The sequence below is a fragment of the Corythoichthys intestinalis genome, chromosome 3 (genome assembly GCF_030265065.1).
Source record: "Corythoichthys intestinalis isolate RoL2023-P3 chromosome 3, ASM3026506v1, whole genome shotgun sequence".
In the NCBI taxonomy this organism is placed as follows: domain Eukaryota; kingdom Metazoa; phylum Chordata; class Actinopteri; order Syngnathiformes; family Syngnathidae; genus Corythoichthys; species Corythoichthys intestinalis.
The window spans coordinates 24,782,222-24,810,220 of NC_080397.1; the positions used below are offsets into that span (position 1 = coordinate 24,782,222).

The following is a 27,999-nucleotide window of genomic DNA, read 5'->3' on the forward strand; positions in this document are numbered from 1 at the left end:
GATCCGCCCATCGGGTTCTCCAGCCCGCCCACCCAGCCAGCAGCGCCTCCTCGCTTACTTTGTGCGGGCTCGCTCCCTCACATTGTGTGTGCGCGCACGCCAGCAGCACGTTGGTGGCTTTTTTCCCTCGTCTCTCCTCAACTTTACGCCCATTGAGCCGCGCTCTCTGTCTCCTTCGAGAACAAAACCCCCCGCGACCCCGACCCGGCTTCTTATTATTTGCTCCCCTCGCGACCAAACATGTCGGCCTCCGCGGCAAAAGTGAGTAAAAAGGAGCTCAACTCGAACCACGACGGAGCGGACGAGACCTCCGGTAAGCGCCATGGCGGCCTCCTTGTTTCACCGCCATTTTCCCCCTCACTTTCTTCTTCCCCGCAACGCATTTTCGACGCGTGTCCTCGTGGTAGTTTTCGGAACGTGGCTCGTCTTCTATCGACAATGCCTCGCCGTTTTGTTTGAATTCGACCTTATGGTGTCCGCTCGCTTACACCGTAGCTCGTTTTGTTAGCTTAGCGTGCTGTTGTCGTGCACGGGGGAAGCCATGTTCGCTTCCCACCGCGCCGCTTCCTCCTCCATTTAGCATCGTTAGCTGGCCATTTAGCCTCACGAGTTGTGTTTGCGCGCGGTTGCTTTCATGGTCATTGGGATTCTAACTCATTGTGACGTTCGGCGTGCCCCGAGATGAAAGATATGTTTGATTTTTCGAGTCGCGAGCGTGTGCCCGCGTGTTGTTGTTGTAGCGGTTACCTAACGCGAGTCCGACGACCCGTTTTGTTGCGTTTCAAAGCAAGTTGTACTGTGACGTTTTCCCGCTTAACAACGGGGAGGCGAACTGGGTGCTAAACAAGGCTCATTCGTAAAGCTGCGATGCGCTACATCATTCGTGTCGTGTCTCCCACATTTAAACCACGCGGCCTCGGAGGCAGCCGGCAGAAAACAACGAGCCAACAACGAGCTACACATGCCGCGATAGAGCTACAAATCCCGCGATTGAGTCACAAATCCCGCGAGTAACCCGAATGCAGATCGAAACTCCATGCTAACATTTCCTCAACCGACTTTTAAGTTTTTAGCCAAGAAAAGACACCCCTCCTTTCTTTCACCCGTTCAAAGGCTTTTGAGCTTTTCTAACGTTGTCTTCTTTTCCCTCCAACAGAGAAAGAGCAGCAAGAAGCTATTGAACACATTGATGAAGTTCAAAATGAAATAGACAGGTAATATTAGCTAGCACTCTTTTTGTCATGATGAACATAAATGAGCACATTATTGAATATTTAAGTTTGTGCTCAGTGCAAAATCGTTATTTAATGCCATAAAACGTGTCAAAAGTTCTACAAAGTGCAGGTAGTCAAGACTCTATTAGCCACTGGAAAATTAAAATATTTGTACTGTGCTATAGTATAATTGCTGCGATTGATACATTGACGAGGGGAGACCTGACTTGCTAAGCGCTTTGTGAACAAACCCACTCTAGAAAGTTTTATAAAGCTTTTTTACCGCCACTCATGGCAATAGACGCCCAATCCATTTTGACTTGGAGTGCTGGCATTGATTGTCCGCCGCCAGCCTCTCCCAGTCTTAAAGGATTGGACGTCTTATGGCACTGAATGAGTTGAGCAAATTGTATCAGAAGTCAGCCCTTGAAATGTAAATGTTTTTTTCTAATAACATTTTAGCAATATTTTTATCATTTAATGTTGTCAAAATGAGCATCAAAATATAAAAAAGATTACATTAATTTCAAGCATGTTGGGGTCTTCAGATATATATTTTTTAAGATCAAATGTTCCACTGAATAATGCTTTAAATATGTGATAAAACTGTAGATTTCGGCTTATTTGACACCAATTGAAAGAGCAAAGCTAGAATTTAACATGTAAAAACTACTGTTGTAAGTACATGTCTAATCGTTGAACCATTCAATAAAAAGTGAAAGCTATAAACGTGACTCTGGTCACAACTGATGATTTATCCTGTATACTACTTCAATGGTGTGCTTTACTTTATGGCCTCGTGGATGAGATGTGACGAGCAATTCTGACTTAAATATAGTATCCGTTAATTGAAGAACCAGTCTTATGAAGATCGGGAAATTACTAATAAGTTTTGTTGAGATTTGAAACAAAATAAGTTGAATAATTACGGGAAAAATGAAAACCTTTTAAAACTTGGATGAATGTACACATTTTTCTTGTGCTGAGCATGCTTTTCTGACAACGGAAATTAATTTTTGAGCAGGTTGAACGAGCAGGCCAGCGAGGAGATCCTGAAAGTAGAACAGAAATACAACAAACTCCGCCAGCCGTTCTTTCAGAAGAGATCGGAACTGATCGCCAAAATCCCCAACTTTTGGGTCACCACATTTGTCAACCATCCACAAGGTCCGGACCCACAGAGTCACTTGATCAAAATGCTGTTTCGTGTTTTTTAACGCTGCTTTTCTGTTTTCTGTAGTATCTGCTCTACTGGGGGAGGAGGATGAGGAGGCGCTTCACTACCTGAGCCGAGTGGAGGTGACAGAGTTCGAAGACATAAAGTCAGGTTACAGAATAGATTTTGTAAGTACTTTCCATCGTACGTGTGTGCACGAAGCGGAGGCGCCCTTAACGTCGGGCTCTTTTCTCTTAGTATTTTGATGACAACCCGTACTTTGAAAACAAAGTCCTTTCCAAAGAATTCCACCTGAACGAGAGCGGCGACCCGTCTTCAAAGTCGACAGAAATCAAATGGAAATCAGGAAAGGTAAAGAGTTGTAAAGAGGAGCAAAAAATATTTGTAATTGATTTTTAAGATTTGCTGGCCTGTGATTCTCATTTTCATGGTTTGCTTTCATTCCAAGGACTTGACCAAGCGCTCCAGCCAGACGCAGAACAAAGCAGGCCGCAAGAGGCAACACGAAGAGCCTGAGAGCTTCTTCACTTGGTTCACAGACCATGCCGACGCTGGCGCCGATGAGCTGGGCGAAGTCATCAAGGACGACATATGGCCCAACCCGCTGCAGTACTACCTGGTAACTTGAATTTAAAAATTGTTGCCAAAAATGAGATGTTGGTGTTAAACCAATGGTTCTTAACCTAAAGGTACTAAACCCATTTGCATTAACTGAATGCTTCGGAATTGAATAAGTTATCTAACTCCTGATATATCTAACCTAGCAAGTTAATATCGAGGTTAATTCCTGTTCAAATCTCTTCTTTTTTTAATGTTTTTAAGCGATTCAAAATTTGAGTGTGCTAAACATAGGTCTGCTGCACTTCCTCATATTACGACCTCATATCAACTCCTCCCATCAGATAGAGGACTAGCAGTCGAAAGAGATGGAATCAAACCTGGAAATTGTAGGCAAACCAGTCTAAAACATCCCTTTGCCTAGATTTATTTAGCGTATGAAGATATGAAAGACCTTAACAGTCGCTAAACCTCTGGGATCACTTGAACCCAGGTTAAGTACCCCTGTGTTAAAACGGTGTCGTCGGTAGGTCCCTGACATGGATGATGAGGAAGGTGAAAACGAAGAGGAGGATGAAGACGAGGAAGGCCTGGAGGACATCGACGAGGAGGGTGATGAGGATGGAGAAGATGATGAGGATGATGATGGAGAAGACGGAGAGGTATGAATTTTTTAAGTTGGCACGTTGTCGTTGACTAATTGGATTTTCACACCCAGGATGACGAGGGAGAAGACGACTGAGAAGCCCGCCGGGCTGTGCCCTCCTCATCCTCACTGTTTCTATTCCCCATTTGCTTTATCAACTCATGTTCGGGAGCAAAGGTTTATTTTTGCTGTTCCGTTTTTGTTTTTGTCGTTGTTTTATTAAGTCCATGCGTGTGCTTCATTTTTGACATTCTGAAGCCTTCTCCTTCACCCGCGGGTTCCGTTTCTCTCTTAAGAAAAGGCCGACGGCACTTTTTTTCTCCACAGTTGTGAGTATACGTACGTCGTACACAACCCCCGGGATTCATCTCTTGTTGAAGATACATAAAAATAAAAAGTTAAATAAAAATAGAATCTTGTAGAATTTGAAGACACTTCCCACAGACATGCTCCTGTTTCCAGGTGTGGTGAGAAGCCTTGGTGTAGTCACCTTAGGACTAGCAGACCTCATCAATCTTGTTTATTTTTTGAAAGTTTTTTTTTTCTTCCCCTCAGCAGCTCATTCCTGTCATGTTAAGAGGGGGGAGGCATGTTGGATACTAGTAGGGGAGGGAGGGGGGGTCAAGTGGACTGGGTGGTGCAAGAGTGGTTATTTTGACACCATTTCTATGGGACTTTTTTTTTCATTGTATTGTTTTACAGATATCCATGGAATTTGAAATGACATTTTTAATAAAGAACAAAATGGGAAAAAAAGCTTGTAAATTTTGCCCCCCGCCCCCCCAAATGCTCACTTCATGGATCTATTGAACATCCCAGCTTCCTTTTTCCGCTAGGCGGTAGGGAAAGAAATTGCATGAGGTGTAAACTTTTGTTTCAATAATAAAATGTTAATGTGTATATACACGTGTGTGGGAGTGTTCTGGCACAATAGGTCAGCTGATGAAGGATTTGGGGGTGATGAGCAGGCTGGAGGCAAAATCTTCTCTCAGCAGGCGGTCGACAATCAGAGCCAGGAAGGTCTGCTCCGAAGACTCGGAACAGCGACGATGAGATGGTGGTGGGCCATGAGCTTGGCTGGAAGGCCCAACCTTCAATGACAACGACAAACTCCTCACTGCTTCATGTAATGAGTATTAAAAGGTCATGCAATTAAAATTAACCTGAGATGTCCAATCCATTTTGATAGTAAGCGATCAGTCAAAATGGGTTGACGCCTAGTCAATTGCATTCACAGCCATTAAAGTTAATGGGGTTTCGTGAAAAAATATATTTTTTTAGCATTTTATATAAAAATGTTAAATATATTGAGACCTGGTCCCCACATGTATGGGCATCACATTTCGGGCCATTTAGGCCATACTTTATAATATATATACCAAATATTGAGCCCCAATTTTGTTTTTCGCGGGCTCTAATGGGTCAAATGTTTGCTGACCAGAGTTTAACTTAAATATTTACACTTTCAGGAGTACATACTTGTAATACTAGTATGGATGGGGAGGTCCACACAGTCTAAATGATAGTATGAAACAGTTAATACTTTCGACTCACCTAAGTGAGCCCTACATCGCGGGCATGTTGCCACGGTCCACGAAAATCCCGGGAACCAAGAGAAGTGCTTCTCCGCCGGCCACCGTTTGTCCACGTCCGCTCTGCGGAAGGTGACCACCTCGAATTGAAGACCTTGTGGGTTCTCAAACATCTGAACGTGCACCCTCCGGCCGCCCGGCAACGTGTCATTACGGCCGGCCAGCGCCATGCGGCTGTGCACGGTGGGGATGGTGTCCGCGCCGGAGGCCAGCTCGTGTCCGCACGCACGGCACAGAATCAGCGTGTCGGTGCTGGTTGTCTTCCCTGCCGCATTGGCAGCACACGCCGCAGTGGGTCGGTAAAGGGCGGACATAAGTAGAAACAAACACGAGATTTTTTCCATTTTTTATGTATAGTCTTGAAACGCGGAGGCCTCAGTGCGTCATAGACATTCGCGCATGGATACTCTCAACGCCAACGAGCTAGCACTAGCCGTTAGCACCTTTTGTTTTTAGCATTGAGAACAACAGTCATTCCAAAGCATGTCACCAACCGCAAAAAAAAATGAGCTTGTCAAAATCAAACGGTGTATTTGAACACTGCGTGTTGTACACCCTTAAAAACACATCCACCGATTAACGATGGGACTTGTATGTCAGTCAGGGATCTTTTCTCTATTTTTTAATGCGAGGTCATACCCGGAAGTGCGACACCGTTGCCCTCTTTTTCCGTTTAACCCTTCATTTCCCTTTTGTGAACTGCATATGTGAAAGATGACATAATTTGGTACACAACTTCCGGAAAAGCAAGCGCGCTTTATTTGAACCGACTTTTAACAAAAAACAGCAATCTACTATTTGATAAAATGGCAGAAAGCACAACTCGTCTTAAGTTTGGTTTTCTTCTGGCTGCGTCTTAAAACCTTATCTTCCCTTGAGTGTAGGAGTCACTACGGGCAACGCTGGTTAAAATGCAATTCCGCCAATCACAGAGCCCGGCTCTTGAAATTGACCAATCAGAGTGCGCTTGTGTTATTCCGTACCACCAGTCAAGCAACATTTGTCGTTCCAAACACCCGTTCATTTCGATGGAGGAGTTTGTTCCTACTTTTACGCTTGACAATATGTCTTAACTAGTCGAATATTGATGGGGGTTTTTAAAATTTGGGTAAAAAAATCAACTGAAAGTTTTTTTGTTTTTTTTGTGTTAAACTCGTAATGAGCTTGAGCTGGACACTGCAACAGAATGAGAACGAGACATTCTCCTCCTCCTGTTCACGTCCACGTAGTGGAAAGCACGCCAGTGCATGTTCACATGAGAAGGAGCCCCAGCAGGACCCCGCAAGTAAGTAGAAATTGCATGTATTTTTTTGTTAGTTTTGTTTTTACTTCGAAAAATTACTATAAATCAAAGTGTACATCCAGAGGAAGTTGCAAAGATATTTATTTTCTGGTTGGCTGAGTGGCTACTCTACTCTTTTCTAGAGAAACTATTACGGTAACTACTCAAGATAGACAAATGTTATGACAAACCCCTTCACAGCACTACACTACTTCTAAAAGAATGTTAGATTTTGTGCTAGACTATGGTATTACTCTACTAGACTAAGTAAACTGTCCATGAACATGCTGTAACTAGTAGGGGTGTAACGGTACACAAAAATCTCGGTTCGGTACGTACCTCGGTTTTTAGGTCACGGTTCGGTTCATTTTCGGTACAGTAAGAAAACAAAATGCAAAATATAAATGTGCTAGTTGTTTATTACACACGTTTGTGCTTTCAACAATAGGAACATTAGCCTATACAAAGCTAGAATTCTGCTAAAAAAAGTAACAGGTATTTAAAGATAATGCAACAACAATTTACCTTTCAGACCCCGTGTATTGGTCAGGTTTCTTTCTGAAAGAAAGACGAAAAAAGACGTCCTGTGCTAAAGAGAAAAGCAATCCCAATGACAAACATTTTAACATGTATTTTACAAATGAAATGCCTCAATGAATCATTTTCTTTTCTTATGAACGGTTTTCAAAACCTTTGTTGGTTGATTTTCTCAAGTTAAAACGCCACACAGAAATTAATAAATTTAATTGTGTAAGCAGGATCTGTGTATCATTCTTATTATTTAATTACAGGTGTTTTAGCTCATTTCACTTTATTTAAATGGGCTATTATTTATTTTATTATGTGTTTATATTTTACAAATGTGATGTAGTATTCATTCATATTGTATATTTTATGTTGTATAACCTTAGTACCTATGTGAATATTAGTTCCTACTTGTTTTGTTGTGGTAGGAGGGTTTTGTATTGAAAACGGGGCCGTGTTGGTTATTATTATAGCAGAGAAGACAGCAGTAAATCAACAAAGACAAGTCAACTGTGCCCCGATCTACCACTCAAGAGATCTGATGGACTCAAAAAGTGGGTTATGATTGCATATTGGTTTGAAAATCGACCGGATCCACCGTATTTTTACACGAGTGACTTCCAGTCTGCCCGTTCCTAGCTACCGGTAGTAGTATTGACACAGGAGGGTCGTGTCTCGCGTCAAATAATAAACTCTGCCATTCTTTTCGCGTGCGTCGTGGTGAGCCGCTTCTGGGACGCGTCTAACACGCGGCCGCACTGCGACTGGTGTGCATTGGCTGATTGACTTTAACGCCCGCGTTTCACTGTGTTCTCGCGGCAGCCACATTGTCGCGCCGTTGACGTTTCTGGATTATACTGTCCTACTGTGTTGGTCCTCATTATAGTAGAGAAGATGGAGTAAATATAATCTACACAAAGAAACTAACCCGATCGACTCACAGCCTCGAAAAGTACATTATGTCAGAAACTCGTTCGGTACGCCTCTGTTCCGAACAGAGCACCACATACCGAAACGGTTCAATACAAATACATTTACCGTTACGCCCTGAGTAACTAGACTACCGTAGACTAAACCAGCAGTATCAGTCGTTTGAGTTCAGGGGCCACATTTACAATTCGATCTGGAGTGGGACCAATCATTATATCCGTGGCCTATTGGCCTAACTGATTAATTCATCAGTAACGATTCAATTAAAATGTTCTTTTTGGAGGTGCTAAATAATCATATTTATTTTGATGTCTAAAGATATACCTGATCCGATAACGTAATCGGAAAACGAGGCCGATCACATAACTTTCAGAGGATTGGTATCTATTGAAAAAGTATTTTTAAAGGATCCAAAACATGTGAATAGTTTTTTTTTACTTGGTTTAAATCACTGTTGCACAAAACATTTCATATTATTAGTAGTATTGAATCAGGACTCGGTATCAGTAGATTTTCCAAATCAGGTGACTTGGGTGGAAAAATATGTGATTGGGAGATCCCTATTCAAATCATATAAGCAATGTGAAGTTTTACATGTCTGTCATCATTATCACCATGAATAGACCTGTTGATGCAATGCACATTTTGGACAGCAGAGGGCGTCCAATTTGTGCTGGCTTGCTACATTGATGGGATTCCATATGTAATAGTAAGGCCACCAATCGGCCTCAAGCTATCTCTATCCTCACAAAATACTTTGCTAATTCACTCCCCCATGTCAACCATGCGTGAGTAATGCAAGCAAGACAATTGAAAAGAGCAACACATAAGCCAAACAAAACACAGACAACACAATTTGTGCCAATATCAATATATATGATATGTATGCCTTGCATCATCATACACATCCTCGGGTACTATCTCAGACTCAACAATTACTGTCATAAACTAACATTGTATTTGTTGTTGTGCAGGAGAGAGGCAGAGATGCTCAGACGAGAGGGGATCGTGGGAGATCCACAGCACGAGCCCCTTGGATCCCTCCTGGTATCTCGTCCTGCAGACGAGATCAGGTCTATTTTGTTTCTGCTGTTCAACCATTAGTGTAGTGTATATGTCTTATTTGTCTTGTGTCTTATGTGTCTTGTGTTCAGAAAACCCGAGTGCAGTCAGAGAATGTCCGGCGGGAAAGTGACAACCAGGACGATGACACCGCAACGCTGAGGAAGAACCTGAGTCTTCTACTCAAAGAGCAAGAAAACAGACAGTGTTCAAATAAGTAATACTTGATAGATAAGACGCTAGACTATGCTAGAATACACAATTATGTCCACATACTATGCTAGACTGTTACATTAAGCTGGACAAGACAATTACTCCCTCCAGTTACTCCAGTTTCCTTCCCCTTCCCAAAAAACATGCTTGCAAGGTTGATTGAACGCTCCCAATTCTCCACAGGTGCGATTGTGAGTGTGAAGGGTTGTTTGTATTTATTTACATGTGATTGGCTGGCAACCAGTTCAGGGTGTCCTCACCTCCTGCCCTACAGTCAGCTGGGATAGGCTGCAGTACCTCCACGACCCTGTTAAGGATAAGCAGCACGGAAGATGAGTTAATGAATAGTCAATCGGACACTATACCCGACTAGCAGTGTTGTTTTTGACACCCTTTTAATTTTCGTCCTAGTCTTTTGGACAAAAAAAAACTTATTAGTCTTGATTATATTTTAATAATTTCAAAATTTGTTCGTCTTCCTCTAGTTTTAGTCAACGAAAACTCTTTAATTTAATTTAAAATTTTTAGTTGACAATTACTCAAAATATTTTCCTCGGTAAACTTCAAAAGTCCATGAATAAGTAAATAAATAAAAGGTTTCCAACAATTTCTAATGAACATTGACAGACGAGCACATAATTGTAGAGTCTACAAGAACATCACCATTTTCGTGATGATAATACACACTCAGCAGGAAAACAGTACATTATTTTCAATTAATTAAACTCACCTGGACACCACGAACTGTATGTAAAAAGTTTTCCAAGAGTTTACAAAGATACTCATCATGCTAAATGCTAATGCGAATGCTATGCTAACGCTACAAGTTACATTTACTGTGTGATGATCACTCAGCACAGCCCTTTGAAGGCTAAAGCAACATGGCATATCTAGCCAGTATAAGAAAACAAAACTTATCAAGCAGCTCCTGACACGTGTTGCACAAAGTGTGGAGTCTGGAGCCTGGAGAGGACACCAGCGTATGTGTGGGGCGGCGGTGGGGCGGCGAAGCAATTCACATAAGTGACACAAGCAAACACTGCTACGGTGCTAATTACAAATCCGATAAGAAAATGTCGCACATTATGAACTCTGGTGGAAACTATGGCAAATATTCTTCTAGTTCTCGTCTCGTTATGTTTTAGTCTCCCAAGACACGTTTTTAGCTCGTCACTGTCATGAAAAAATTGTTTATCACCAAAATATTTTGTTATCGTTATTGTTGACGAAAACAACACTGCCGACTAGTTAATGATGACACTAGACAAGACTATGCTTGACAATTATTTTTTGAGTGGAGGCCATTACTTGACTAGATTATGCTATGCTCTTAATAAACCTTTACTGTACTACACACGGAACTCCACAAGTTTCTCTACAAACACTTCTGAATTTTATACTAAAGCATTTTTTTTTCAAATTCAAAGCTGTCATATCTAAGCTAACAAGCTCATATCCAAGCAAATTCTTATTTAAATTTCTTCACATTTTGAAACTGTAATTTTAAACAGGTCAAAATTTAAATGCATGCGAGTCAACCTTCCACTGAGCAAGCCAGTTTTTCCTCCTATTAGATCGAGGACGAGCAGTAGCACGAAATGAAATAAAGCCTAAAAATTGTGGGCAAACCAGTCCAAAACCCGGTCTAAATCACCACTTTGCCTAGATTTAGTCGGCGTACAAAAATAGGACTCTGCATTTCTTAACCTTCGCTGAAACCTTTAAACTTACTCACCGAACCCTGAAGTTCTATCGAACCCAGGTTAGGAACACGCAGGACTAGACTATACTATACCACACTTGACAATCCCAGACCATTAACACCAGACTATTACAATACTAGAACGTCCTCAGAGACGGAGCTCTTGCTGCGGTCACTGGTGGAGGCGGAGGTGGATAGTGTGGCAGTGGCCAACCAACTGACCTCCTTCAAAGAAACCCTGGACAGTCTGGCTAAGGTAAATCGTCATCCATCTCATCCTTGGTTGTCGACCTTTTCACCAAGATGCCACACTTACTGTATTTCCAGATGGCTAAAACTCCACTAGGGCCCCTTAGAAAACAAAACAAAAAATCATTTAATCAAAACAGAGCTTAACGTCATCTGGAGGTAATCCTGTGCCTATTGAGTAATGATGCACGATAATACATTTTTCAACCGATACCGATAACCGATAATTTCCTCCTCATTCCAACCGATAACCGATAATGTCAAGCCGATAATTCTATTAAAAGATTTATGTAAAATTTTAAAGTATACAAAAAAGAAAATGTTACTGTGCAAAAATATAATTTATTGCTCTTTTTTTCAATATAAAATATGAACAAGTCGTCAATTCAAACATCTTAATAATGACAGATTGTCTGACATTGTGTAATGGTAAACTTTCGGCAACAATTACTTAAAGAGTAAATACCTAAGTTGCACAAAAATGCCTTTAAAAGTAAGCCATTCCTAACATATATAACATTAATACACTGCAAAACACACCTTAAAACTAGTCAGTTTTAAATGTAAATCTATTGGCAATAAGTGAAATTATCTGCCATCGCTTTCAAGTGTATTTCTCTCAGATTTCTTGGAATAAAAATAGCTAGCTGAAAATAATCTTAACAGCCTTGTTTTAAGCAATACATTATTATACTTAATCCTAAAAAAAAAAAAAAAAAAAAAAACTTGGAAGAAGATTTTGAATAATATTTGTGGCTACAGAATATTGATTTAAGAATTTGATTATCTACTATGACTGTAATTGATCAGAGAAATAAGTTAAATAATTTGAAAAGTGATTGCTAATGTTATATGCTTTGTTGCACACTGTGAAAATGATTAACTCAAAAGAGCGAGATGTCATGTATCCATTCTGCAGCGCTTTGTTTACATTTGCGGCTTTCACGACATTTGTTTTACAGCAGCTAAACTGATACACGGCAGTACTATTTGGACGGAGTTGGAGCTCGCATCCGCGTGCGTGTTGTTTTGTGCCTGAGTTTTGTTAAGCCGAAAATAAAGGCAGCGTTACAAAGTCATCTGACCGCTCGTCATTTTACATACTGAATGCATTATTGACTGGCTGACTTCGTTTTCTCCATGTTTAAATTATCATCTAACCGCTGTGCCGTCATGATAAGCTTGCTTACTGGACATCATTTTTCCATGAAGAATGGTGGTCGTATAAACTGCATTATTTTTTTATCCAGGGCTTTGGTTCTCGGGTCATTTAGGTAAAAAAAACAACAACCATGACTTATCTTGGCGGCGGCGGCAGCTACGTTCGTACTGGATAATCCGCCCGCCCCAGCCGGTTCGCCGCGGTGTATTCGGGTCCTGGCTCTGTTCGCACGCCGTGGGGGAACGCTCGAGAAACCGGGGTGTTCGCCGGAGGTCCCGAAGCCGGGGAACCGCTCGGCTCGGCTCGGCCCGCCTACGGCAAGGCGGCGGCGGCCTGCCGGTGTTGTGCCGACACCTGTTCGGCCAGAGCGGTGGACTCCGTCGGAAGACGGCTACTTGCCGACTATCGGTCTCCAGTCTTGCCGGTGTTTAGCCTTAGATGCGAATTTACTACCCGCCTTAGGCTGCATTCCCAAACAGCCCAACTCTGTATTGTCACAAGCCCTGAAGTTTAACTTTGTTAGTGTTTACAATAGCTTTAGCATTCCCGCTAGCAGCAGCCTCGTATTCGTTCCAAAAATCTTTGTGATGCAGTTTTAAATGGCTGCTGGGTTAGTGGTTTTGAATGAGGACGCTTTCTTTCTGCCTCGTGGAACTTCTACGGTACATGTTTCGCAGATGGTGGGAGCGTCGTTTTTTTTAGTAACAGCCGCCATAATATTCAACTACTTCTTGTCGTGTAACTCCGCCTTCTCAACCCCTCCTCCCTCAGGGGCTTCAGAGAGGGGAGGGGTTGAGGAGGCGGCGTGCTGAATTCTTCGGTTGCGCACATTTGGAGGCTAAATCAAGTATATAATTATCGGATTGCATTATCGGTTAAATTTTTTTATTATCTGGATTATCTGTGTGACGTCATAATTATCAGCCGATAATTATCGGTGACCGATATTATCGTGTATCTTTACTATTGAGTAATGGTAAATGGACAGTACTTATATAGCGCATTTATCTGCATGGTTACCATGCCCAAAGCGCTTTATTTTAGCAAGGTGCACAAAGATGACGACCGTTGACGGAAATTAGCGCTCAGACTTCCGGTGCTTTGATAGCAGAGGGCGGAAGATATATTAGAGCGAAACATAAGTTACACGACAGCAACTAGGGAGAACATTTGGAAGGGTTAGTCCTTAAACATTAAGAAGAAACGAGTTTCCTTTCAGAGAGTGCCTAAACTTCTTTGTGTGGGTTCGCCACGCTACAGTAAAGAAATCCACTTCCACGCATTCCCTGACAACATTACAGTCTGGTGTCTTGAGTAGATGCAGAAAATCCGGAGGAAAAACTTAAACCCATCTTATACCCCACAAGGCTCTTTAGCCGACATTTTAAGAAAACAGATTCTCATGTGACAGATAGGGGGGGCTGAGGAAACTTTAAAAAAGGAAGTGTACTAATGACCTAGCGGTCACACTCTGTAGGGTCTGATAAATTTGATACTAGAAAAATTCAACATCATATTGGACAAGACCTATCAGACTGCATTCCAGCAGAGTAGGTTGGGTACTAGGCAACAAAAAATACCTGGTACATCATAGATACAGTTCCATAGTTCTGTTGAAAAAGGATCATCTTAAAACAAGCGCATCCTCAGCAACACCTTCCCAAAACATATCAATATCCTTTTGAGATTTTTCAAATATGCTCTGCATGAATAGATCCAATGAATAATGTTGAAAATCACTTTTTATTTATTGTTTATGTAACCAAATACTTACTTGGCAGGTGATTTCCAAATCTTTGTCCATTCATGATGAGCCCTTTTTTTAATGCACTAAAACACATATGGACATGACACAATTACTGTTCGATATACTTTACGCACCAGACGACTGTTTTTGCAGCGTCTCGAAGAGAAAATAAGTTTATCAATTCTGGTTTTTGTTATGTCTAAAGGTAATAGGCTCACGGTCAGATTGTGGTACATCAGACTTTTAAACAACATGATAGTTGCTTTCGGGAATAGGATACACTACTACCACTTATATATACAGTGCCCTCCATAATTATTGGCACCCCTGGTTAAGATGTGTTTTTTTAGCTTCTAATATATATTTTTTTAATTCAAATAATATGGGACCTTAATGGAAAAAAAGAGAAAAATCCAACCTTCAATACAAGTGCATTTATTCAGTGGGGAAAAAATGTCACATAAAGAAATAATTATTTGACATCAAATAATGTGCGTCACAATTATCAGCACCCCTTGTGTTAATACTTTGTACAACCCCCTTTGCCAACAAAACAAGGTCTGGGGACTGAGATGGCCATGGGAGGAGCTGGATCTTGTGTCCAGTGAACCATTTCTGTGTAGATTTGGCCATATGTTTAGGGTCATTGTCTTGCTGAAAGACCCAGTGACGACCCATCTTCAGCTTCCGGACAGAGTTTGATTTAACATGTCCTAGTATTTCAAAGCATTCATGATGTCATGCTCCCAGGCTTCACCTGGGAGCGTGTGCTTTAGTCAGATGAGACCATGATTGAGCTTTTTGGCAACAAACACTCTAAGTGGGTCTGGCGTGCCACGAAAGATGCGCATGCTGAAAAGCACCTCATACCAACTGTGAAGTATGGGGGTGGGTCAGTGATGCTGTGGGGCTGTTTCGCTTCCAAAGGCCCTGGGAACCTTGTTAGGGTGCATGGCATCATGAATGCCTTGAAATACCAGGACATTTTAATTCTAAATCTGTTGCCCTCTGCCCTAAAGCTGAAGATGGGTCGTCACTGGGTCTTTCAGCAAGACAATGACCCTAAACATATGGCCAAATCTACACAGAAATGGTTCACCAGGCACAAAATCAAGCTCCTCCCTTGGCCATCTCAGTCCCCAGACCTTGTTTTGTTGGCAAAAGGGGGTTGTACAAAGTATTAACACCAGGGGTGCCAATAATTGCTTGTCCTTGTCGCTTGTCCTTTTTTCCATTAAGGTCCCATTTGAATTAAAAAAAATATTAGAAGCTAAAAAACACATCTTAACCAGGGGTGCCAATAATTATGGAGGGCACTGTATGTATATTTATATATATATCAGGGCTGTCAAATTTATCGCGTTAACGGGCGGTAATTAATTTATTTTAATTAATCACGTTACAATATTTAACGCAATTAACGCATGCGCGGCACGACCCACTTACGCGTTGCCGCCTACAATGGCCCCGTTCTACTTATTAACAGAGCTAAGCTAATTGGAAAAAGCTTCAACATTTCCCCCACAACTACTATAAATATTGTGGCCAAGCAACGCGGGTTGACAGGAGTTGATCTTTTTCTTAACACCATATATTGCACCCAACACAGAGAAGACCACACAGAGTCACGGTTGCACCACTTCGCATCATGCATTTGGGCAGAGCAGTTAAGGCACTACAGTATCATTTTCTGAAAGCTCAACAAATACACTAGATGGCAATATTTAGTCACAATATACAAACTCACATTTATCCTTTAAGAATTACAAGTTTCTTCTTCTCTTTCTGTCTTCTTCTTCTTTCTTTCTATCCGTGGATCCCTTTGACAGAAAGAATGTTAATAATGTTAATGCCATCTTGTGGATTTATTGTTATAATAAACAAATACAGTACTTATGTACAGCATGTTGAATGTATATATGCGTCTTGTCTTATCTTTCCATTCCAACAATAATTTACAGAAAAATATGGCATATTTTAGAGATGGTTTGAATTGCGATTAATTATGATTAATTAATTTTTAAGCTGTGATAAACTCGATTAAAATTTTTAATCGTTTGACAGCCCTAATATACATACAGTATATATACACACAGTATAAAATGTATATGTGATATAAAGACCAAACCTACCTCCATAAAATATGGAGGGAAGGATATGGATATGGCATTCTAATTATGGCATCATTATCAATAAAACTTGACAGTTACATTTTGTGCTCTTTTTCCCGTTTACTCCATAAACGCATTCCTTTCTAATCAGTCGGTTGACGTCTGAAGGTGTTGCATACATCTTGAGAAAAATAACATTTTCAGCAAGCCGGAACTCTGCGTGCCCACTTTCGTGATACCGGAAGTAAAACCGAAGTAGGCCTAGTCAATTATTTACCAACATTGTGAAATTGTCTATACATAGTCCATGATAGTGTAAACTAACAAGATGGTAAACTCTGCAGGACAAGCGTCCGTCCAAGCTTCAGGCGTCTGCACTCACAAGGCAGCGGCATCTATTGGTGGAGAAGATGGAGATCTTTGACAACACCAACCACAGCCTCAGGGACCTCCTCAGAGACTGGAGTCATCAGCAGGTACAAAAACCCCTTCAAAGCAAAAGGTGCTAGCCCGCCGATGATGGGACAATGCGATTTCCTCGGAATGTTTTACAACTGATAATTTGAAAATGTAGAAATTGGCTGTGATTGATGAATTAAAGTGTTGCGTTTTGATATTGATCAGCTTCCTAATTATACATTGTATAATGTATTTCTAAGAGTGGTTTTACCACGCCATATGTTTTACTTGAGTAGATTTGTGAAGAACAAACACTAATCTTACTTTGCTACTTTGAGCTACATTAGAGTCCTTACGTTTTTCCTCTTTATCCTACACATTAGATTTTATTTTATTTTTTGCCCGAGATGTGCACAGTGGCACTACCAGTTTCACCAATGAGACGTCGCAACAATCAGACGAAACAAAAGTCACATGACGAAACAAGCTTTTTTCTTTAAAGCAGCGTAAAAAAATAACAATTCGACATAGAGCGCTGCCGTTAACTCCAACTTAATATTTGGCACCGATATACCATGGAAAACCGGAGATATGATCGTTTTTCATTCTATGGTAGAAAATGTTTTCTCCATGAGAGATATTTCATTTCTGTAGATTTTTCTTGTCGGATTTCGATGGATTTTGTATTTGTTTTTGGCTTAATATGGTCATGTAATATGTTAAAGTACAATATAATAACAGCAGTTCATATATAGATGATATTGTGCTGAGAAACAAGATACCATTGTTAAAAAAGTGTGAGATTGTAAATAGTTACTCATTACTTGAGTATTCTTTTCAGTGAATACTTTTTTACCTTTACTTCAGTAAATTTTTTGGATGACTACTTTTATCTAGATAATATTATTTGGAAGTAAGGCTACTCTTACTTCAATTAAATGTTTGGCTACTCTACCCACCTCAGACTATTTCTGCGTGAGACACTTGAACAGTAATAACTAGACTTTGTTCAACTATAGTGAGTATTCCAATAGATTTCTTTCTCTTTCCAGCAGAGGGAAGCAGATAAACACGCTGAGGAAAATGAAGCAATCAAGATGAGGCTGGCTGATGTTGAGGCTGAGAACATTGTGAGGATCAAATCGTGTCAATCATAAACCTAGCTATGACTGCATGCATGATCATCAGCTGCAGTACCATAGGAAATCATCACCTTCGCATGTTCTTATGGATTTTTATGTCCTCCCTCAGAGACTTGTGTCTGAATTGTCCGACAAAGAGAAAGAAGCCTCCCAGCTCGCACAGTCTTTGGACTTTGAGAAGGTCTACATCAGCTCTAAAAACACCTTTCTAAGAGCTACATTAGGGCTGTAACACATTTCTCTAATGCAAGCCCAACAAGGAAGGGGATGGGCACATAGAGTAAAGTTAATAATGTACTGCACTATGTACTGGATTGTTAAGATTAAACACAACAAAAAGATTAAAAACATTGTACATTTAAATACAAAACAGGTTTACTTGAATAGCGATCTTAATACTAACATAATGTAAAAAGGCGTAGACAGGCTAACACTGCTTGATTGGTGGTAATTCAGGAATTTTGGAGGTTAATAAAAGTTCTTGTTTGAATGTATACAACAAGGATCCAAATACATTGTACACCCTTATCCAAAGGTTTCAAGACTTTCTCATTCAACTGAATAATGAAAAGTCATGACCGTGGGTATATTACATGCGAAAGTTTAATACAGGGTTGGGCAGAGCAACTTGCTTATTTAAATTTGGCGCCCTGAAGCGATGGTTGCTATGCGGATGGTAGGGATGGACTTATTTGAGAGGGTGGGGCTTAAAGTTTGGTTCTTACCGTGCGTTATGTATTTTGTGTTTATTTTTCAGGAACCCCAGTGAGCATCATGGAATGGACAAAGTTGGAATGCGCTTTTGCTGTTGAGGCATTTTTTTCAAGCAGTCGCTCAATCGTCTCAACGCAATGTGTATTCTGTAGACATTTCAATATTGCCCCCCGTGGTCGTGTTCCTGGCTGGCAGTTAATTGTTTCATTGGTAAACAACCTTAGGGAAACGGGTGATGTAAAGAAAAGGAAACCTGGCCTCCCATGAACAGCAAGGTCACCTCAAAACATTGCCGCGGTGAGACAATCTGTTTTGACTGACTGTCTGCCTGCAAACAGGCATCTGCTGTTTGGTTGTCTGCTCGTTCTGAGACGAATCCTCAACGAAGAATTGAAATGTCATCCCTACAAATTAGCTATGGTGCAGGAACTTAATCCATGCGATTTTATTGCTCGCTTAAAAAAATGTGCACGTTAAGAACCAAACTTTAAGCTCCACCCTCTTAAATAAGTCCGTCCCTACCATCCTCAGAGCAACCATCGCTTCAGAGCGGCAAATTTAGATAAGCAAGTTGCTCTGCCCCACCCTGTACAAACTGTACCTTGTACTTCGCGCCCTCAGTCCATCACAGATTTTTTCAATTAAAAAAATATATAATACAGTACTTTATTTAAAATTGTTAAGATAAATTAATGTAAATCTGCAAATCATTGTTTTCTCTCTCTCTCTCTCTCTCTCTCTCTCTCTCTCAGGGATCACTGTATACTAGATTATACTGATACTGAACATGTTCCAAACACAATAGGAACATGTAAAGGTATTGAGCCTTTCATGATTGGCTGTTTTCCATGTCAGGACCACGCTAAGACCACGGACGAGCTGTCCAGGATCCTGGCATCCACTCGAGACCATTTGGAGTCTCAGCTCAGTCGAGTACAAGCGGAAAAAGTCACAATGGCCGCTCAGCTGCAGGTCCACTTGAGTATTTTACCCTGTCCTAGACTAAATTGAGATTGTGCCCGATTCATTTATCAACGTATACTAAATGCAAAACCCTACTTCAAAACCAGCGCTTGCAGCAAGCCTATGAGAAGCGGCGGGAAAACGACGACGAGGCAGCCTTGGCGTTACTTACTCAGCATGCCGAGCGGGCTGAGGAGGCATCCAGGCAGATGGGAGCCAAGCTGCAGGAGAAGGTATGCAAACAACTACGGCTGGGTTGATTTAAGTAATCGGTTGTGAGCATAGTTCTCCAATCGAAATTTGTATGATAAAAAGGCTTCTCTTTCCAGAGGTGGATAGAATAGCCAAAAATTTTACTCAAGTAGGACTATGAGTAGCGTTACTTCAAAATAATATTACAAAAGTGAAAGTAGTCATAAAAAAAAATTACTCAAGTACTAGTAAAAAAGTATTCGGTGAAAAGAATCCATAAGTATGAGTAACTGCTTACAATGACAGATATCTTTTTTTAAACAATGGTATTTTTTTCTCGGTACGTTATTATTATACAGTACGGTACTACAACCTATTACATGACCATATTAGGCACAAAAAAAAAAAAAACTCATAAAACCCATTGAATTCAGACTAGAAAAATCTACAGGGAAGAAATATCCCCTGTCCAAAGAGCATGAGTGGTCTAGTGGAGGAAAATCTTGCCATGAAACAAAAAGTGCTTCTAGTTTTCAGTGGTCCTATCGATGCCAAATAAAAACTGGGAGAAAGCTTGAAATTCATGCTTTTGAATCATGCTGACTCTATGTCAAATAGTTTCATTTTAACGGCGCATTAAGGACGCCATGTGAATGTACAATGAACCGGCCTACGTGATCATAGGACTTCTGGATGCAAGCTTGTGTGTCGTTAACTTATTTGACTGTATTGTCATGTCTGATTGGTGTAATGGACTTATGTGATCATGGGTGCGACGTCTCGTTGCTGAAACTGGTAGAGCCACTTTGTAGCCCAATGTAGTGGAGTTAGAGTAGCGTTTCTTCTTAACGCAAGTAAAAGTAAAAAAAGTGGTAAAACCACTCTTAGAAGTACATTTTTCTTCAAAGTTACTCTGGTAAATGTAAAGGAGTAAATGTAACTCGTTACTACCGACTTCTGGTGGTGAGTGATCCATACCCCGCTGTCTTGTTTATTTATTTGATAGGGACAGTGCACATGAATAAATATCCATTTAAACACATCTAAAAGACGTAAATATACCAGATAGTAGCAAAAAGTGCTTATTTACATCTGCAGTCCCGAAGCAGGCAACGAAATAACAAGAAGTTAAAATAAAACAGCACAGTACATTACTAAGAATTTAAAAGTTAGTAATTACAGGACTGGTTTACTTTCAACCTCTGCTTCAGTTGAGTTTTGAAAGTTTGTAATGTAGGACACTCTGATGGCGGGTGGTAGACTGTTCCAGATTTTACTGGCTTTTACAGAGAGAGAATTTTAACCAAAGGCTGTTTTTCTGAGTGGAACCTCACAGTCCCCTCTAGCCGTGTTGTTAATAACGTCGTTACTAACCGCCTTATTTTTTCAGTAGTGAGTAATTAATTACTTTTCACATCTTTGCAACGCCGCTACTGAGGATGTGAAGGGGCGCATTAATGTCATTACTACAATTTGGTTGAATGAACCAGTTGTTGTGTGATTTTGTCACAGCTGCCTTAGCAGAGTGGGAGGGAGGAGGAGGGAAATGAGTGGTGAGGCCATTGCAAACGGGATGCTAGGTGGCTCGTAGTATTACCATAGCATCATGTTCCCATTAGCATTTAGCGTGGTGCGCTTCATCTTAAACTCTCGGGCAGCTATTTCTTGCATACAGTACGTGGCGTCCAGGTAGGTACAATTAATTTAAAATAAGGTACTGTTTTCCTGTTGAGTATGCATTATCAGCACCAAGTTGGTGTTGTCCTTGTAGATGCTACATTATAATGTATTTATTATTTATTACAAAATATAGTCATTTGCCCTAAACGTTTCTTGAATGACGTATCCATGAACCTTGTGTGTTTTTCAATCAAAATAACTAGAGCAAAGGCAGGATATTGAGAGCCTCACCTGCATATTGAAATACATACATACATATATATTATATATATATATATATATATATATATATATATATATTAGGGCTGCCAAACGATTAAAATTTTTAATCGAGTTAATTACAGCTTAAAAATTAATTAATCGTAATTAATCGCAATTAATCGCAATTCAAACCATCTATAAAATATGCCATATTTTTCTGTAAATTATATATATATTCTGTAAAATAAATTGTTGGAATGGAAAGATAAGACAAGATGGATATAGATGTACATTCAACATACGGTACATAAGGACTGTAGTGGACATTTCACTCTACTGTCACTTAAATCTGTCTATGCTGTCCTCACTCCGAAGCGTCTACTTTTTCCAAAGCTAGACAGCTAGGGAACGACGCCATAATAATCAGACTTCTTCCTTTTTCATCTGATTTATTAATAAAATGGCCTCAAACCATTGTCCTCTTTAGACCGCATTAGCAACAACGTTAGCTTAGCACGTTATACAGGTTCACTAAACATAAACAAAAAGCGTCTCATACAAAAAAACATAACATTTCGCTTGGTAACATAATATGTACATTATTTACAACAACCATACTTACGGACAAATCTTGTCCAAGGATCATATAAGCACAACATTACAACGTAGGCGTCAGCCCGAGACGTCGTGTAGCCATATTGAACTGGCAAGACAACAATAAACCATGTCGCAAAGCGACCACAAGAGTTCGCTGTTAGACAGCACAAAAAGCCTTGCTGTAAAACTTACCAAAAGGCATAATACTGTCTGAGCGGGACATGTGCGTTAATTGTGTCAAATATTTTAACGTGATTAATTTAAAAAATTAATTACCACGCGTTAACGCGATAATTTTGACAACCCTAATATATATATATATATATATATATATATATATATATTTATATGTATGTATAAATATATATATTTGGGGAATTATTGGGGTGTGATGATACTCTCAAGTGCAGGTTCAGTACAACAAGAAAAGCAAAAAGGCTTTTTTCTCACAGCATTTGAAAGTTAAAGTTTGTATAAAATTACACTTATAATGGTGAAATTACAAAAAAAAAAAAGTAAAATTTGTGACCTATGTTTTTTTTGAGGCGGGGGGATGAAAAAAAATCAGTTCAATTCAGTCAGTTAATATAAACATACAGTAACTAATTACTCTAACAATGAGGTAACTGAGTTACTAACTCAATTTTTAATTTAATTTTTTTTTTAACTTTCAAAAAACTGTTACAAACATGGAATGACATTAGTTTTCTGGCAAAGACCTTTGACTATTTTTTATAGAGTGATTTAATGGCATTGCATGTATTTACACCTGCTTACAGTTGCCTTCATGTAATGCAATATTCAATATGTGATAAAATCATTGAAAGCAGAAACATTCTAGCAGCCTCCAGTGTTATGAAAGGTCGTATTTGTTTAAAATTGTACAGGTGGAATTTCACTCTATTACATATTCTTTTAATGTGGCCCTGAAGAGATAGTGTGGAATCAAGTGTCTCTCCAAGGTGCTTGAATTCAGAGACAATTTGAAGTTCCTGTCCTCCTCCAATGGTTGTTTTGGGAATACTATAGAGTTTTAGTTGTGGTAGGCAAGATTTGTAAAGCCATTCATTTATAGGAACCATAGCTAATTTGAGAGCAGAAGCTGCATCTTGAATATTTTTTGCACTAGTGAAGATGACAGCATCATCAGCATACATTTAAAATTCATCATTTACACAAGAATTTGGCAAGTCATTAACATACATACATAGAAAATAACAGTGGGCCAAGTATTGACCTCTGAGGCAGGCCAACAGGAACATTCAGAAATGTTGATTTGACACTGTTAATGCAGACACACTGTTTCCTGAATTCTAAATATGATTTTATTCACTGAATTGAATTCAAGGAAAAATAAAATGGGTTAATTTCGACAGAAGAATTTCATGATTTACGGTGTCAAATGCTTTTCTCAGATCTAGAATTACTGCAGCAACGCAAGGTTTGGCGTCCAACATGTGTTTGATCTTTTCTATAAACAGACAGTTTGCAAACTCTGGAATGATTTTATCGGAAACCAAATTGCATTGGATGCAAAAGAGAGTGGTCTGTATTTAAATGTTCAGTTATAATTTATGCTACCTCTCTCTCAGCAACTTTAGAAATTACAGCGAGGAAGATGCTGATTGGCTGTAGTTGTTGTTTTTAGCATCCCAGTGCATTGCAGACAAACTTGCTTACCTTTACCTTCTCTGATTGACCATCAAAGCCAAGAAACGCAGGGCTCGACGCTGATTGGCGAATAGGTCTGTCACTCAAGTCATTCAAACACGAGTGTGGGAAAATCATATTAAAAAAAAAACTTTTAAACACAAATAAAAACTTCATGTGGTTAGATAATTGCAGCGGTAAAAACAGTATTGATGCAAAGTAGGTTAATCTATAACTGTCAGTCTCCGCCTGTTCAAATGGATTGGAATTCTACCCCTGTCTGTGGCACTGAAATGTTAGCACTCTCAAGGAATGCTAATGGCTGAAATAAAAGTTAATTAAAGAAATGTGAGGATTATTGCTTGTCGTTCAAGGAAACATTCACCTGTTGTGATTTAAGGAGTCCCAGCTGTCCCAGGCGTTGTCAACATGTAGCGAACTGCGTCTGCGCATCTCCAAGGAAGCCACGGCCAGAAGTCAGCTTGAGGACAACATCGCAGCGCTTAAATTGTGAGGACATTCAGTTCCGCACCACACCAGATAGTGAACAAGACTGTCTTTCCCAATCTCACAGACAGGTTGGCGAGTGGAACGCTCAACATCATGTGGCGGAAGAACGAAGTCGAGCTGAGAGGGAGGAGCTCCGAGACCAGCTCCACCGTTTGAGTGCTCAGAACACTGCTGTGGAACTGGACAAGCAGTCTCTGCATGTAAGCGGCGTGGAGGCGTATTACAGCCACGGCTTAGCATTTAGTATCGGCTTTCGGTATAGGCTCAGGTGACGTCCAGTGAGGAGAAGCTGCGAGTTGTTCAGGAGGAAATGCGGCAGCTCAGGACGTCGTACAAAAAACAGGAAGCCATGGTGGATAAATACAAGAGGAAGGTATGTTGTGGAGCACTGTAGAACTGGAGCGCGTTCGGACTAAAACAGTTTTTCAGGCTCAGCAGGCAGAACTCCAGTGTGAGGAGCAGCGTCTGAAGCTGAATGAGTCCCAGCTGGAGGTCCGAGAGACTGTGGCAGCGAGGGAACGGGAACAGGAGCATCTTAGGAAGGAGCTGGTGCGTCTCCGCCAGTTGGAGACACTTCCTGAGCGCCTGCGCAGGAGCGAGCAGCAGCTGGCGCAGGTGCAGCAGGAAGCTGATGCCCACCAGAGAAGGAATCTGGAACATCATGCTGCCCTAGCTGAAGTTAGACACAAGGTACAAAGATGTCCTGAATTTCTCTGTCAATGTTCTCATCTTTTGAGTTTGAACTTCTGACTTCTTCAGATGCTTCAAAATATTGACTTGATGTGCCAAAACTGTCTTTGGATGTCCCAGAGCTACAGTTTGATTTTTCTTTCTTTCTTGGGTTATCGACTTTCTCTTCCCGTCTTTTAGATGCTATCAAATTTTGGATTTTCCAGTTCTTTGGCTGCTCTAGATCTTTGGTTGGACGAGATCTTGAGATGGTCCTTATCACTGAACATGCATTGTTGTCCTTCAGGTGGAACAACAAGGCTCTCAGCTCGAGGCATCCCAGCGTAGGAACATGCTGCTACAGGAGGAGAATAATGTCCTCAAAGAGAAAATACACAACCTGGAAAGGTAATACACAGACTTACTCTAAGGTCATTTCTGGGTCCAATCCATTGGAATGGGAAGTCTGGCAGTGAAATGCATTTTAAAATGTTTGAATACAATTGATCTATTTGAACTGACCTCCCAGTTCAAATAGATTGGACGCATATCAATGCCAGCCAATGAATTGACTAAATTGATAGGATTTAGTCAAATTGGGTATAAAAAAATCTATAGCAGCTATCAAAGTCAATAACTGTTTTAAATAGGTTTGGTAGCCGGCTAGCTAACTAGCTAGCTGAAATTACAAAACAAAATGACACGTTTAGCTGGACAGAATAAGACAAACAAAAAGTAAAAGAAAAAAACAATTTAGGCGGCACAGTGACTGAGTAGTTAGCACATCTGCCTCCCAGTTCTGGGATCAAGGGTTCAGTCCTGGGTTCGGGCCTTCCTTTGTGGAGTTGGCATGTTTTCAGGGTGCCTGCAGGAGTTTCCTCCCACATCGCAAAATCATGCATGGCATGGACGCGTCGCTACAAAATCGCGTGGACATCGAGGACAGTCCCTCTGGATTGGTAGACCGGGGTGGTGGTACCCCTTTTAAGAAGGGGGACCGGAGGGTGTGTTCCATCTATAGAGGGATCACACTCCTCAGCCTCCCTGGTAAAGTCTATTCAGTGGTGCTGGATTGGAGGGTCCGTCAGGAGGTCAAATCTTAGATTCAGGAAGAATGGTGCAGTTTTCGTCCCAGCCGTGGGACAGTGGACCACCTCTACACCCTCGGCAGTGTCCTTAAGGGTGCATGGGAGTTCGCCTAACCAGTCTACATGTGTTTTGTGGATTTGGAGAAGCCATTCGACTGTGTCCCACGGGGTGTCCTGTGGGGTACCGAGCACCCTGGTAAGGGCTGTTTGGTCCCTGTACGGTCGGTGTCAGAGTTTGGTCTGTATTAGCTGCAGTAAGTCAAATTCGTTCTCAGTGAGGGTTGGAATCAACCAAGGTTGCCCTTTGTCACAGACTCTGTTCATAACTTTAATGGACAGAATTTCTAGGCGCAACCGAGTCGTTGAGGGGTCCGGTTTGGTGGCCTCAGCATTGCATCTCTGCTTTTTGCAAATGATGGGATGCTGTTGGCTCCATCAAGCCATGATCTCAAACTCTCACTGGAGCGGTTCGCAGCAGAGTGTGAACGATTGAGATGAAGATTAGCACTTACAAATCTGAGACCATGGTCCTCAGTCGAAAAACCGTGGCGTGCTCGCTCTGGGTCGAGGATGAGATCCTGCCCCAAGTGGGGGAGTTTAAGTATCTGGGGATCTTGTTCACGAGTGAGGGCAGGAGGAAGTGGGAGATTGACAAGAGGATGGTGTAGCGTTTGCAGTGATGCGGACTCTGCACCGGTCTGTTGTGGCGAAAAAGAAGCTGAGCCAAAATGCGAAGCTCTCGCTCTACCAGCCGATCTACGTTCTTAACCTCATCTATGGTCACAAATTTTGGGTCGTGACCGAAAGAACAAGATCCTGGATACAAGTGGCCGAAATTTCCTCTTTAGGGTGTACAGGCTGTCTGACAAAGTGTGAGAAGCTCGGTCATCCAGGAAGGACTCCGGGTCTAGCCGCTACTCCTCTGTGTTGAGAGGAGCCAGCTGAGGTGGCTCGGGCATCCGGTTCGGATGCCTCCTGGACGCCTCCCTGGAGAGGTGTTCCGGGCATGTCCCACCGGCGGGAGGCTCCGGGGACGACACAGGACACGCTGAAAAGACTGTCTCTCAGCTGCCTTGGGATCCCCCGAGGAGCTGGTTGAAGTCGCTGGTGATAGGGAAGTCTGGCCTTCCCTGCTAAAGCTGCTGCCCCAGCGACCCGACCCCGGATTAAGCGGTAGATAATGGATGGCATTGTTCGCTGGAGAAGGTTAAAAATAATGATAGCAAATTTGTGCTCGTGGGATTAAAAACATATTTAAAAAAAAAATAATAAAAGTTACGTCTCCCTGCAGAAAGCTGGAGTCCATGCAAGTGGAGAACAAGGAGATGTGCTCAGCACTCACTCTGAAGGAGGTCAGCGTGCTCAGCGCCGAGCAGCAGCTGGACCAGAAGAGCCGCGAGAACGCCGTACTGGCCCAGCAGCTGCAGCAAACCCTAGACGATGCTCAGCGGCAGGCACGACACAGCGTAGAGAGAGTCCTGGACAAAGAGCGCAGGTCACAGTCCAAAGCGCTGGACTTGCAGGAACAGCTGAGCCGGGCTGAGTCTCAGCTCTGTCAGCTGCAACGCAGTAAGGACGAGGTGACCTGCCGACCGCCGCGACCTCCCGACCTGTCAAAGACTACTTGTAATGCGTTCATTTCCCGCAGATGGAGCGGCGCTTCCAGAACCAACTGAAAAACCTGAAGGAGCGTCTAGATCAGTCGGACCAGACCAACCGCAGCCTGCAGAATTATGTCCGCTTTCTCAAGACCTCATACGGGAATGTCTTTAGCGAACCTTTGATTCCCAACTAATGTTCAAATTTTTTCTTTCCTGTTACAAATAAATATGTTCATGTGCCACTTTATTTTGATATTATTTCACATTTGTAGTTAATACACAAAAACTGAGTCACTGGACTAATCTGAGGTGTTTGATTTTTTGTCATTTATTTTGCTCAATTTGACTTATTTTACGTGAAGTTGTTAGGGGGAAAAATGCATTTTGTTATGCAAAAAATCAACTGCTTTTGTTACGTTACAC

The 27,999-nt window shown here is 41.3% G+C and overlaps 3 protein-coding genes across 4 annotated transcripts; 2 read left to right on the plus strand and 1 right to left on the minus strand.

Moving 5' to 3' along the window:
* The first annotated feature begins 89 nt into the window (after positions 1-89).
* LOC130913000 (protein SET) lies at positions 90-4,497 on the plus strand. Its single transcript, XM_057831234.1, has 8 exons — positions 90-313; positions 1,157-1,214; positions 2,239-2,381; positions 2,455-2,558; positions 2,629-2,742; positions 2,840-3,010; positions 3,480-3,611; positions 3,668-4,497. The coding sequence occupies exons 1-8, from the start codon at positions 241-243 to the stop codon at positions 3,689-3,691; spliced, it is 819 nt and encodes a 272-aa protein (XP_057687217.1). The 5' UTR covers positions 90-240; the 3' UTR covers positions 3,692-4,497.
* si:ch211-51h9.7 (uncharacterized protein LOC558400 homolog) lies at positions 1,755-5,843 on the minus strand. Its single transcript, XM_057831237.1, is given in 3 exon segments — positions 1,755-4,632; positions 4,634-4,686; positions 5,150-5,843. Coding segments are annotated over 3 exon segments (537 nt in total). The 5' UTR covers positions 5,532-5,843; the 3' UTR covers positions 1,755-4,530.
* On the plus strand, positions 5,143-27,900 carry LOC130912998 (outer dense fiber protein 2-like). Of its 2 annotated transcripts, none has more exons than XM_057831232.1 (16): positions 5,143-6,472; positions 8,899-8,997; positions 9,079-9,203; positions 11,043-11,157; positions 16,515-16,646; positions 17,625-17,699; positions 17,821-17,892; positions 19,281-19,397; positions 19,496-19,621; positions 24,109-24,218; positions 24,283-24,418; positions 24,481-24,591; positions 24,648-24,908; positions 25,195-25,295; positions 27,267-27,555; positions 27,624-27,900. In XM_057831232.1, the coding sequence occupies exons 1-16, from the start codon at positions 6,374-6,376 to the stop codon at positions 27,768-27,770; spliced, it is 2,115 nt and encodes a 704-aa protein (XP_057687215.1). In that variant the 5' UTR covers positions 5,143-6,373; the 3' UTR covers positions 27,771-27,900. The 2 variants fall into 2 exon arrangements, with proteins under 2 accessions (XP_057687215.1, XP_057687214.1); XM_057831231.1 differs by having other exon boundaries at positions 5,147-6,472; positions 17,622-17,699; positions 27,624-27,891.
* The last annotated feature ends 99 nt before the right edge of the window (positions 27,901-27,999 follow it).

Bases quoted from the DNA above. Each gene is read 5' to 3' on its own strand.
- LOC130913000 (XM_057831234.1), top strand. From the start codon at position 241: ATGTCGGCCTCCGCGGCAAAAGTGAGTAAAAAGGAGCTCAACTCGAAC. The intron at 2,559-2,628 runs GTAAGTACTTTC...CTTTTCTCTTAG, and splicing joins CAGGTTACAGAATAGATTTT to TATTTTGATGACAACCCGTA. The intron at 2,743-2,839 runs GTAAAGAGTTGT...TTTCATTCCAAG, and splicing joins TCAAATGGAAATCAGGAAAG to GACTTGACCAAGCGCTCCAG.
- LOC130912998 (XM_057831231.1), top strand. From the start codon at position 6,374: ATGAGAACGAGACATTCTCCTCCTCCTGTTCACGTCCACGTAGTGGAA. The intron at 16,647-17,621 runs GTACAAAAACCC...TTCTCTTTCCAG, and splicing joins GAGACTGGAGTCATCAGCAG to CAGAGGGAAGCAGATAAACA. The intron at 19,622-24,108 runs GTATGCAAACAA...TTGTGATTTAAG, and splicing joins GAGCCAAGCTGCAGGAGAAG to GAGTCCCAGCTGTCCCAGGC.